Genomic DNA, 13,654 nt, shown 5'->3' with positions numbered 1-13,654 from the left:
GTCACAGTGATCGAAAAGAACGACGCCGCTGCGTCTTTGAGTAGCTCATTTGACTTTAAAAAAAAATTCCCAGACGGTTCAGTTGACGAGTCAAAAGTAATATCCACCTTATGACTCCAAACATTTCACTTTTTTACAGTCCCCTTTAGCTTTTTTTTTTTTTACTTCAAAATAAAAGCAGGTCTGTAGCCAAACAGAAGGTAAAACATTTTTAGTTTAAGACAGTCCATAATTTCAAAATAAAATCCTAACAAAAACTGTTTTTAAACCAACATAAAGGGATTTCCAACACCCGATTAGTAAAGTGATTTATCGTCATTAACTATTGAAAAAGATCTTTCAACAGTCCCCTAACCCATTTTGACCTAAACCACAATTTTGGTTTAAATTTCACATTCTCACACTAACCACAACATTAAGAAGAAAACTTGAATATCTGAACATAAAGTTTCCCTCTAGTCTGGAGAAAGCAGCTGATTGAAGCTAACTTCCTGTTCTGTACTAAAGTGATATTACTTAGAGGCGCTTCTTCCTCCGCTCTAAAATCTTTAGACTCAGTTCATCTTTCTGCCCTCAGCTTTATCACAGCTGACAGCTATATCACTCATCATTGCATCCTGTGTGATAAAGTCAGTTGGCCTTCATTAGACGTGACAGTCACCGGCTGCTCTTTATTCATAAAGCACTTTCCAGTAATCGACCAGCATACATACATCATCACTTCTTTATTCAACTGGGCTAATAATCGTTAACGGACTCCTTCAAGGGACTGGCTGATGACTCATTACAAATGTTACCATGAGTCATTATTAAAAACCTGAGTACGAGTGACTGTGCTCATGAGTCTACAGTAGCTGTTCTTTCTCTTTTTTTCTGTATTTGTCTCTTTGTCATCTATTTGTTTTAATCAGGATGATTCATTTTTAATGGAGACGGGGTGAGGATTAAATACGTTTATACTTCTTCCCATTTCTTTTCATGACAACGAGTATTTGAAAGAGTCTTTGTTTGTACTTTCTGTCTAATTTGCATATTTGTAAGTTTATTCATTTTTTATTAACCTTGGTAGTAAGCATGTTTAATTCTGGAGTAAACGTTTGAACATTCGATTCTTGTGGATTTACTCGTCTTAGAGCCAGCCTCAAGTGGCCGCTCAAGGTACTGCGGTTTTCTGCACTTTCACTTGGTCTTATTTTTTAGCTTGGAGGTTAACCCTTGGTTCTTCCCCCCTCATATTTCTGCTCCAATTAACTATTATTAACCAAATGAAGTGGCTGATAACTAACAAATCAGATGGGTTATTTAAAGAGGCTATATGTAACTTTCAAAAATACTGCGTTTGTAGCGATACCGCATACCTCGTGTGCTCGTCATACGTGCTCGTACGTACACAAATGAGCATCATCATCGGCCGAGAAACACTGGATATTAACCAACATCATGTTTACAGAGGAGATAAGTGGTCATACACGTGTGAAAGTCTGTGAAGGAGTCTGTGTGTCTGTATTCATTCTCCATCCTACAAACAACAGGCAGGCACTGGCTGAGAGCGGGAGTGTGTGATGAGTTTGTCCGCCTTTGAGAGCTCTAAGGGCGGATAGAAGTTTGTGGAAGGCGGCCTCTGGCTGTGCAGGTGCACAGTTTGTACTGTTGATCTCTGTAAGCGGAGCGGAGTGAGGAGGACGCTGAGAACGCGCATAAAATGTCACTTCCTGGAGCTTTCGCGGAAAATACGACCCGGGGAAAAATTTGATACAGGCAACACAGATAGACAGTGAACATCTTTTTCACATCAGTCAACCGTTCGCTTATTAATAGGCCATAAAAACGATTTATACATGTAAAAAGTTACACATAGCCCATTTAAAAAGCAGATTGTTGAATTTGTCTCATAACATCTGATATATTCAATTCAACCTTTTTCATATTGTCAGTTACTTTCACACTCAATGCCACATGCCTGAACTCTTCCTCTACCGGGTCAAAAAATCCCTTCAGACTGTTTACTCTTGCTTTCTGCACACAATCAAATACAAATACACACACACAAATTCATGCACAAAAGTCACATGATCAGCAGGATTATCCCTCTTGACTTCATTCTGCATCTCAGCAATCAGTCATGGCTTAACACAGACAGACAGGCAGAGCGGGATACGAGGTGATATGTATAGTGTGCTACAGCCATTATATGGAAATCTTGTGGTGGGGATACAACGTGTGCATGTGTGTGAGAAGCTGCAGCTGCATCCTAATTGAGATTTATTCCCTGTCATGTTAGCAAGAGGGGAAAATCCACTTTCAAGCCGGCTCTGTCAGAGCTGCTGAGCCTGTCTGACGGTGGTGTGCTTCACAACACATTTATTCCCCACGTGCTCGACCTGAACTCAACCAAAGCAGACATGCATTCAACTTAACCCTTACCTCACCCTTACCTTAAATAAATACAGCAAAAATCCAGTATATCCTGTGTAAATGTCTGTCTGAGTCATGACTGGCTCAGACTGGCTGTGTTGTTGTCAGAGCCGTGTTTACATGGACGGGACGGCGGGCTCCTCCCCTTGTGTATAAAAGCTGTTTTAGTCAAGGACTAGAGAGAAGAAGAAGAACATACTCACTGATTATTTGGATGTCATGTTTTCAGATCACAGTCATTCTGTGTCAATTTACATGCAATGTGAAGCTAAAGAGCGCTAACATTAGCATGCAAACACAACGATACAGGCCAAAGGTAATTGCAGCTCGAGCAAAGGAACATTTAATCCGCTGCTTTTGCTGAATACCTTCGTGCGAGCCCAAGTGGAGAGGTTTTTTAGGTGTGTCTCTGGAGGAGAGCGGAGGCGTCAGAATGGCAGAGGTGTCACCAAACAGCAGTTTGTTTTGGTTTCATGCTGGTGCTCAAGGGCGACATCTACTGGATCAAAAAGTTGCACAGTCTTCCTTTAAACCTTCTGCAAACACAACCCTTCAATAGCTTTTTTAACTATACAATAATGGATACTATGCATGTAATAGGACACATTTAGAAAGTATTTAAACTTATTTTGAATCCAAATTGAAACACAATTCATTCAATTGTTGCAAAAGTTTGCTGATGATGGGTTCAAACTCTACATGTTTATATTTGGATATATTTATAAGATAATATAACTTCCATGATTCAATCATTGGAAAACTCCCACAGCAGCAGCTAATTGGCTGTAAACACCAAACATTCTGCCCCCAATCAGCTGATTTTAAAATCCAAAATCTGAGTCTAAAACCACTTGCTGTCAGCTGATAACTTCTCCCTCATTTAGTCCAAGCACACACACACTTACACACACAGACTCCACTCCTTTATCCCAACACTGGGATAATCATCCACGTTCTGAATTCTCATATCCTCCCACGTCTGAATCTTTCTGCTCCTGTGGGCAGAAAACCAGAGCACCCCGTCTCCTCTCCTCTCATCTCCGCCTCTTACCCTGTAGTTGTCATGAATCCTCTGTATTTGTGAGTGTGTGGATGTTTGTGTGTTTGTGTGTGTGTGTGTGTGTGTGTTTGTCACTCAGAGGTTGCCTGCAGGCTAAGCTTTGTAGGGTCTACCATCACGATTTTCTGATGACTATGAATGACACAGTGCCAAACAGAAAACCGGTGCGCAGCTTCACTGAAGTAGTCTATTTGCATGCAACCAAACATGCTGCTGTTAGTGCTTTCCTGCAGGTACACGTGTGTGTGTGTGTGTGTGTGTGTGTGTGTGTGTGTGTGTTCCCAGTGTTGTGATGCGTGTGCGATCATTGCAGAGAGTGTGTGCACTGTGACAAATAGCTGATCTGTCTGGGAATGTGTGGGCGGGATTCTACTTCAAGAGCATGTCGTAGCAATTAGAGTTGGCCTCAACTACAAACACACACATGACTGCACAAGCACACACATCTGCAGATTTACATCATTCCAGATCAGCATCCAAGCTCATTCTGTACAGTCACATCTCGTGTAACGTGTAACATGTAACGGTAGAAAGCACACTTTTTCTTCAATGGGAGGAACTTTCAGCTCCTAAAAATAGAAACTGTACACCGATGTTCTTCTCCTACAGAGTTTTCAGCTGAGTTTTTCTCCAGCTTCAGTCTCTAGTCACGAAAAAAAAAAAACGCATTGAAGAAAGCAATTGTCCTGTCATACTTAGAAACTTCCCATAATGCATTTGAACTTTACAAAATCTGTGACTTAGATCTTGATCCAGGGAATTGAGTCCTAATATTTAAGACGAACTATGAAGTCTTCTTGTAAAAAAAAACGAAGGTTGCAGGGGCGTGTCCAGACTTTTTTTGACTTGGTGGCCCAACTGGGGCACTGACTTATGCAGGGGTCCAACTTCAGACAGGGCAAATAGCCAATCACAATTTAGGATTTTTGGGGTGGCACCTCGGGTGGCCAATCCGATTTCTTGGGGGGGGGGGGGGCACCAAACAAATATGGAGGACAATCGACATCCTCAGCTGGCGGCCCTATTGTGATATTTCTTGCATGAGACTTCATAAAGTCTCTCGTGTCTTTACCATATTTCCACAAACTTTTCTTTTTAATATTCCACCTGGTACGCAACATCTGGTTGACACATCCCAGCCTGCTCGCTCTATTTGGCTATTATTAGGAGTATTCTGTCAGAGGCGGTCCGATCTAGAATCCTAAATATCAAACATGTCCGATATTCATGATTTGGGATCAGAGAGGCTTTGACTACATCAGGAGCAGTAAAATAATCGTATAGACACCACACACTTTTTTGGACAAATAATATGTTGCGGGCAAAGCTTCGGCCACACCCCCATGATCGTTAGCGGGGGCTAAAATCGTCTAGTGTGTAGCCAGCCTAAGAACTATGACCATGCTGGCAGCTCTGAAAAAAGCTCTTGTGTGCTTTGTCCTAACACCGAAGCAAAATATGTTAGTTTATCTTGTGTGCACGCTAGCATTTGATGAATCCAATGATTCCTTTTTTGTATTACTCATTGTTCCTCCCAGCTGCTCCTTCCTGTCTTTCTTGTCGTCGTGGTAACTAATGAACCACATTTCTGTATCACTGACATTGTCCATCTGATGGTAAAAACAGGCTTCTTTCCTTTGATCGCCTCTCTCCGTTTCTCTTTTTTGTGTCTGTAGGAGAATCACTGCAGGCGGATTAAGATCCTGGGGGACTGTTACTACTGCGTGTCGGGACTGACCCAACCCAAAGCCGACCACGCCCACTGCTGTGTGGAGATGGGACTGGACATGATTGACACCATCGCGTGAGTCACATGCACTCTGAAAGAGACACACATCATCATCATCATCTTTTCTGCACACACATTGCTCTGATACCTCGGATGGTGAATCAGCGAGGGAACATCTTGGCCGCACCATTTCGCCTCAGTGTGTCTAGCCAATAAACGCGGACAGACGCAGTTGATTGTTCGCCGCCATTTATTGTGTTGGCGGTCCAATGCCCTGCTCAAAGCACGCTGGACACCTTCAGCTTTTTATCCCTCATTATGTCAAAATCAGCCATACGAAGGAAAACGGTAATGCGCCGTAAAGTAAATCAATCTTGTGGTTTGCTTGTTTGTTAGAAAGAAACAAATAAAAGGATCGCCAAGTGGGCGCCACAACTTTAGTCGGCCTAGACGAGGCATAACAGGGGCGTGAATATCCCGCCTTCAACTTGTAAGTATGGGGTAATAAAAGGGAAGCTTTGTAGCATGCATGCTCTCTTTGAGATGCTAATCAGATTGTTTAAACTGTATTTCAGTTATTTTGATGAGCAGTCATGAGTCGTTTGCAGATTGTCTCTGCATCTCGCAGCTTTCTCTCACACCGTCACACACCCGACCGCTTACTCAACATGACGGGTACACACATGAGCAGAAACTCATAATGATGTGGGAGGAGTTAAGCAGCAATAACTTATGTGTTTGAAAACAGCTGTGTTGGAAATATTGATTTAAACTTTCATATGTTGATCATAGATAGAATCTGTAAACTAGCACTCACACAGAATTTCAGTTTGTGGGAAAAGAAAAACAATTGGTGGCACATATGACCTCGAATCCTCCCCTGACAGCATGTTCCTACACACACACACACACACACACACACACATTTCCTTTTCATTGTGTATACATTCACCTGTCATGTTCCCTTCCTCTACGCTCTGTCTGCGTGGATGGATGCTGCTGTAGGAGTCATTTATCTCAGAGGACAGGGGCTGCCATACACACTCATCCCTCTGTGTGTGTGTGTGTGTGTGTGTGTGTGTGTGTGTGTGCGTGCGTGCGTGCGTGCGTGTGCGTGTGTGTGTGTGTGTGTTTTGGGGAGAGACATCCCTCCTTCAGCCTGACGGGCAGACCACATTTTCTTTACCCCCACCCTGTAAACACACACGAAAACGTTGTCTGAAGTGGGCGACCTTTTGCTGGTGACGATGAGCTTTGTGTGGTGATTTAGAGGAGAAGCTTTGGAAAAGTCTTGCTTTATCTCCTGTGTACGACACACACAACACAGGGAGGGAAAGGTGGTCTGCACATCTACCTGTTAACACACACACACACACACACACACACGTACTATAGGGACACATACTGTAGCTGCAGGCATGCAAACATTGTAGATTGTAAAAGCCACTGTCACTCAGGAGGTCAGAATGAAGCAGATCTGCCATAAATCATAAGGATTACATCTGTTTGTTTTTGTTACTTATACGTCGAAAAGATTTAAAAGCATTTTAAAGAACAAAAGGAACCTAGAAACTACTTTGTGGGCTGTGATGACGCTCAGAAAGAAACAGTTGAATCAAGCTGATTTTGTCTCTGACGCTCGCTAGTGTCGCATGCTGTTAGGACACGGTGTACGCTCAAGAAAGTTTAAAAAAAGATCAACAATGTTCAGGGTATAACATTAACTATAGCAATACATTTGCTTCAAGGGCACAGTGATTGGTTTAAGAAGAATACCAAGCTAACTATGCTAACTAGGCTAAAGGCTCCAAGGAGATTTACTTTACTTTTTGCGGTGTGTCCATCTCCGCCGCTACCTGTCCGTCCCCGTCTGCATTTTTCCGGACGATTCGAAATTGAATCTGCAACGGTCAGCATCGGCGCAGTTAGTGAGAGGAATCACTCTGACTGGCTGTTCAGCTAAGCGAATCAGTGCAGGAGAAGAATAACGGAAGTGACAAAAGCAAATAAACGACTTCAACTTTTTTATCAGACATTATTCTCCATTAGAAGTACCTATACTAGGAGTGGTGAGCGACAGCGGTGAGAAAGTGGTCTTCTCGTATCATAACAACGGACTACCGCCACCTGCTGGCATGGAGAGTTATTTCCTCTCACGCATGCGGAGAACGTTCATGGTGGTTGGTCATCGGCTGTAGTCTTAGCGGTGTGTTCAAGACACCATTAGTGCTTGGTGCGTCAGGGCCTTAAGGTTTCGGCTCCAGGGGTAATTTGGGTTTCAGGTCATTCTGCCGTAAACCTTTTTCTCTTCAACACAGAAGTCGCCATGTTTGAATCCAAACAACAAAATCGAGGGATTTAAATTAGCAAACATCTTGATTTTTCCCCAAAAGACGTCATCATGAAGTGTTTTGTAGAAAGTCCTAAATGTGTACAGTAACTCCAGAGAGCGGCGTGCAGCTTAAATGTGACATAGATGGAGATGGGTTCAAATCTGTGACAAACTTCATGAGATCATGTTAACTGTTGAACAAACAAAGAAAGACGTGGGGAGGATTCTTAAACTTCTTGACCTTTCTCCCCCCTCTCTTCTCCCCTCCTCTCCACCCCTCTCCTCCTCTCCACCCCTCTCCCCCTGCAGGTCGGTGGTGGAGGCAACAGAGGTGGATCTGAATATGCGTGTGGGCCTGCACACCGGACGGGTGCTGTGTGGCGTGCTGGGCCTCAGGAAATGGCAGTATGACGTCTGGTCAAACGATGTCACGCTGGCAAATGTGATGGAGGCCGGAGGGCTGCCTGGGTCAGTGTTGACTCTTACACCCTGAACGCCCACAGTGCAAACACAACACAAACTTACTCTGACACATAGTAAGCCAGCAAAAAAAAAATACAGACGCATGAGCGTGTGCATGCCATCAAATAAATAACTCTATTATGTTTACTGTGTGCAAACCCAGATTACCAATGATTAGGTAAGGATGTTGTTATTTGACTCTGCAGATCACAGGAGTTGTGTGTCTACCTTTGCCTTTTCCAGATGTGTTTTCTACAAATCTCAAATAAGAAATGGTAAACCAGCCAATCAGAGCTTCGTTATAAAAACAGAACAACATCCCAGAATTTAACAGGGAGCTCCACATACACACACAGTGCTGCACTCCCCTCGCTGACTCAGCTGATCCCGTCTTGCCTCTGTAACGCTTCTGTTACTACCTTTGAAGACGGTACAGAGGGGGCGATTACTTCATCCGCCTTGTGCCTTTATTGGAGAGATAGGACAGTGGATAGAGTCAGAAATCAGGGAGAGAGAGAGAGTGGGGAATGACATGTGGGAAGGGAGCCACAGGCTGGATATGAACCCGGGCCGCCCGCTTGTAAGACTACAGCCTCCATACATGGGGCACGCGCACTAACCACTGCGCCAACAGCGCCCCCCCATGCAACATTTAGATTGACGGTGATAAGTCACTTGGGCGTAAATATAGTGGCTTGAAACGGCAGTCTGAATAGTGCTATAGAATGAAAAAAAAATAATTTAAATGAAAAAAAAGATGATGTTGTTCAGATGCAGCCGTGTGAGGTTTTAATCTGTTTTTGGACGACAATGAGGTTTAAAGGCACAGTATGAAAATCCCGCCACCAGGGGGCTCTCAATCAATACAATCACACAAAATGACGTTGAGGCTGGCAGGGAATCCTGGGTGTTCTCTCTGCTACTCCGAACAGACATTTTTATCACAGCAGCTCATACAGCAACAGTATGGCAGCTTTCAGGAGCAGCTCACGCATCCTTATGCAGCGGTTTTTGATGTAACAGCCGGTGTTTCCATGGCAACGGTAAACTTGTCGTATTTGTTATGGCAGCCGCAACTGTTACAACGAAGAAAATTACGGATTCCTCAGGCTTTGATGACTGTTGGAAAGATTTGAGGTAATGGAAGTACTCAACAACAAAAAATTATATAACACAGGTTTAGTCCATTTTTAATTACTTCAGATATTTTAATTTAAACATTTTAATAACATTCAACATATTGTCGATTAATGGCGCAGAAATTTAAGCCATGCGAGGCTTTTGTTGCATCAGCAGTCGGTCGGATGAATTCACTGCTGGCTTTAATCGTTTGACGCGCTTTGATAATTATGGTTGAATGATAAAAAATTGTGTCGTCTTTAAAGAAGTCGCCTTATCTCACATTCAGTCGTAAAAAGCCATTTGGATTAAATTACTCCGCCTTGATGCAGCTTTGCTCATTTTCTGAAAAAAAAGGACGGTAACAGCAATTTGAAATAAGGGCGGACCGACCACATTAAATTAATGTCACTTTATTATAGAGAACTCAAAAGCAGTAGCAAGCCCATTTGCATTTAAAAAGTGTTGAAACGAGGTCACATCGTTGGCTCAATTTGGTCTCGTTTCAAGTGAAGTAATAAGATTTTAGGACTCGTTAGCAGATTAAATGAGTCGTTAGAAGGAAAATGTCTTTGCTGAATTTTGAGCAGGCCGAGGCGCTGTGAGGACGATAAAAATAATGAGGATGATAATGATTTGAGACCTGAAAGTGCCAGTCTTTTATCACTAACCGCCTTGTGTCCTCTGTTCTGCTTATGCTCCCAGCAAGGTGCACATCACACGGACCACCTTGGAGTGTCTGAACGGGGACTACGAGGTGGAGCCGGGCTTCGGGCACGAGAGACACGCCTTCCTTCAGAAACACCACATAGAGACATATTTCATCGTGCCATCACACAGACGCAAAGTACGCCCAGACCTTCCTTCCTTTTCATTTTTTTTGTGTGTGCATTTCTCTCTTCGTGTTACAATAGCTAATCCTTTGAAGCAGAGAGGGAGGCAGGCTGTGTGTTAAGCTGGCATCCACATGGGTAGTATCACTTTCTCACACCAACTCTAAAATGCTCTGAGTAGACACAGTCTCCGCTCTGGTTTCACATGTAAACTGCAGCTGAACGGTCGTGCAAACAAAGGCTTACAAATATAAACAATTGAAATGTCCACGTTTTCTGATGAAACACGATGACTGTTAAAAAAAATCCTGCTGAGACCGACACGAGACAATTCTCCAAAGCACATTAAAATGGATTCTCCTGTCTCTTTAAGGGATGTCATGTCCTTCATTCCCCCCCTCATCCCTAACTGGATAATGCCAACATTTCTATGTTTCATTATTACAGAAAGTGGATTTCAGCCTCCACAATAGTGAACGGGATGATTGTAGGGTTAAAAGGGTTTAAAAATGACAGGGTTTACCGTTTAATTTTTAGAAGCTTTGAAGTTCTTTGAAAACAACTGCATGCATACAAATTATTTGGAGTCTTTGGAGAGTAGACATTTCTACAAAACATCCCTGTTTTAGGTTTAAGTCTTTCCAGGAAATATGAACAACAGTCTCTCGATGTATTATCTGCTTATTTAAACAAAGTCCAACCCCAAAAATAAAAACTGAATTGCTTTAAGTAAATAGCATGTTATCCATAATTAAAGGATAATATGTAACTTTGACACCTAGTGTTTAAAATGGGTACTGCAGTCCAAATTCAAAACATTAGAGAGCTTTCACCCCCCGGCCCCTCCTCTCTAGAGTCCATGCTCACACAAGTTGCCATATGGTGGACACTGAAGCTTCAGTGTTTATCCAGCTCTGCATCGGTCTGTAAACCTTTCTGGGTTCTAACCTCTCTCCATTTTTCTAAAGCATCTCCAGTATTGATCCTAGTTTGAGCACGTTTCTGCTCGTGGAGCTTATTAGAAACATGCAGAGGCTTTTTAGGTCGGGTACAATCACTTCTATCTGAACCAGTTCTCTTGCCCGCTTCCATCGCTGCAACACCTGTTGGTTTGACCTGATAACTGCTCTCATATCTGGCAAACCAAGGGACGTCCATAACGGCCGTGTGGGGGTGACTTTAAACTGCCTACCTTCTCTGGTCAAACAAATCCAGAGCATTCAGGACCAGAATCTAAAGTTAGAAGGAGGACATACTGGCTGGTGGATCTGAATATGCGTGTGGGCCTGCACACCGGACGGGTGCTGTGTGGCGTGCTGGGCCTCAGGAAATAGCAGTATGACGTCTGGTCAAACGATGTCACGCTGGCATTGTTGTCAGAGAAGCCAGCACTTCAACATGCATGTTCCCTTAATGTCTGATTATATAGTAAGACATCTTGTGGCATTTAAAGGCGTCATTATTCAGCCATTCAGGGCACAACTGTCCCTTTTCAATGCAAATCATTTTCATTGCAAAAAAGTGTACTTCACCACACTTCATTTTCAATTAGCTTTTTCCTTTCATGCTCACCTCATTATTTCTGTTCTTGTTTCCAGATCTTTCCAGGACTCATTCTGTCAGACATCAAACCAGCCAAGAGGATGAAGTTTAAGACCGTGTGCTACCTGCTGGTGCAGCTGATGCACTGCAGGAAGATGTTCAAAGCAGAGATCCCCTTTTCCAACGTCATGACCTGCGAGGATGACGACAAGGTATTTGCGCCCCTCTCTGATATTTCAACATGTGTGACGAGATTTTATTTTTTTTTAAACGTTTTTATTATGCGTGTGAGAAGCAGTACTGTACAGTAGAGAGAAGGTAAGAAAATATCTGGGTCATGCAGCGGGGAAAATCCTTTTAATGGGTTTGAACGTGCATTTATGATGGAGTGAAATCCTGCATGGATTTCTAATCTGCTACACACGCGCGCACACACACACGCGCGCACACACACACAGACACACGCACACACACACACACACACACACACTGTAAAGCTGTAATCTGTATTTCTAGATTTTGCAGCGTCATTAATACTACAGTACAGTGAGTTACATCTACATGTTGACAAGCCTGAGGAATAGATATTATGAGCGTCTTCATTACAAGCTCTTAAAGTCTCTGCTCTTAACCCCTTTATGAAAAGAAACGTGCATATCGACTTCATTTTTTTATGGTCGTTCACCAAGTTTTTCAAGATATGATATTGGTATTTATTTTTAATAAAGGGATTAAAAAGATGTTTGATAATAGGGAATAATTCATAGAAATACAACGTCCACAAAGAGAAGAAAGGCATGTTAATATTTCTTAAATGTTGGCAAGGCGCTCCGTCTTTGTAGTTTTGTCAATGATTTCTAAAGAAGCACATGATCGACCCTCATTGTCCCCTGATCAGTTAGTGAACCAAGATGACACATCAGAAAACTTCTTCATCCATAGTTTAGATCCAAATCCTGCATCTAAATTAAGTCGTATGATCTTACTCTCAGCCCTAAATGTAAGTCTGCGTCTGTCTGCTTCTGTTTCCCTGCAAACATATTTCAGCATCTAACTCATGTTGACATCACTGTGAGCTTCTTTGCGTGTCTTTAGTGAGCATATTTTGGCTGTAAAAACCTCGGTGACACTGCAGTTAGCTCATAGAGCTGCTCAGTTGGTGTTTGGCGGTTGACGATTGGTGTCGTCATGGCGTCACAGGGTCCAGGCTCATACAAATTGCCAGCAAGCTGTAATCCCCATGACTGTGTGAGCTTGGGCCAGGCTTTAGTATACATGATTCTGATGAGGTTGCATTATGAGCGCTGGTAATCACCCGCAGCCCGGTATCATCTGTGCTAATAGCATTAAGCACATTGTTGCATGATTATGCAAGTAGCCAAAAACCGGAGCATTGTGACACGTTTTGTAACAGAATTATGACACTTGGAAGTGTTTCATACCCTGTATATTCAGCACAAATACACACACATATTTATAAAACATGTAGTAAGAAAGGAAAGTGCTTTCAGAGCTGTCCCGTTATTTGACAATTTATTTTTTACATATTATTCTACATACTGCCTTTATTGCTGAAGTGAGACAGGAAATGTTGGAAGGAAAGCCTGGTTAAGACCAACAGCAAAGAGCCAAGACTGAATATGAATCAAGCGGGATCCTCCGGTCTTGAAAAATAAAGCCAATGCAGAAGTGCAAAATCCTGCAGTTCCCTGAGTGTCCACTTGAGGCTGGCTGCAGGAACACCAGAAGTCACATACACACCCATTACAAAAAAACTGTTTTTACACCTTAAATAAACATGTTTACAGCCTGGTACAAAAATTTTAATGGGTCTGATTAGTTATTGTCATCACTGGCCCACACTGTATGGGGGTCTCCATTTTGATTTTATGAACGATACGTGTTATCCATAGTTAGCCACGTAGCTGACATGATTGACAGGTGGGCGCGATGTAACGGTTTGTCAAGAGGCTTAAAACCCGCCTCAGCTCCAGCTCTCAGCCTGTCGTTATGTTGACCCCTTTAAAAGAGATATAGCACAGATAGCAGAATGCATTGGGAGCTCACAGTCTGTCCCTGTTAAAGAACACAACGTGATATTTTTTAATAGAAGTCTGGATCAAATCTAAGATCTTCTGCTCTGTAGAGTTTGTTGCAGCATG

The 13,654-nt window shown here is 42.8% G+C and overlaps 1 protein-coding gene across 1 annotated transcript in view; it reads left to right on the top strand.

The window, feature by feature from the left end:
• The window catches only part of LOC132968509 (adenylate cyclase type 1-like), a 53,215-nt gene that overhangs the window by 16,486 nt on the left and 23,075 nt on the right, over positions 1–13,654 (top strand). The window contains exons 5-8 of the mRNA XM_061034210.1: positions 5,152–5,279; positions 7,846–8,004; positions 9,823–9,964; positions 11,549–11,704. Coding sequence (XP_060890193.1) covers positions 5,152–5,279; positions 7,846–8,004; positions 9,823–9,964; positions 11,549–11,704 — 585 coding nt within the window. The remainder of the gene's footprint in view (positions 1–5,151; positions 5,280–7,845; positions 8,005–9,822; positions 9,965–11,548; positions 11,705–13,654) is intronic.

This window comes from Labrus mixtus, chromosome 3 (genome assembly GCF_963584025.1).
Source record: "Labrus mixtus chromosome 3, fLabMix1.1, whole genome shotgun sequence".
In the NCBI taxonomy this organism is placed as follows: domain Eukaryota; kingdom Metazoa; phylum Chordata; class Actinopteri; order Labriformes; family Labridae; genus Labrus; species Labrus mixtus.
The sequence above is the reverse complement of the archived record's forward strand: the minus strand, read 5'-3'. Positions and strand labels throughout refer to the sequence as shown.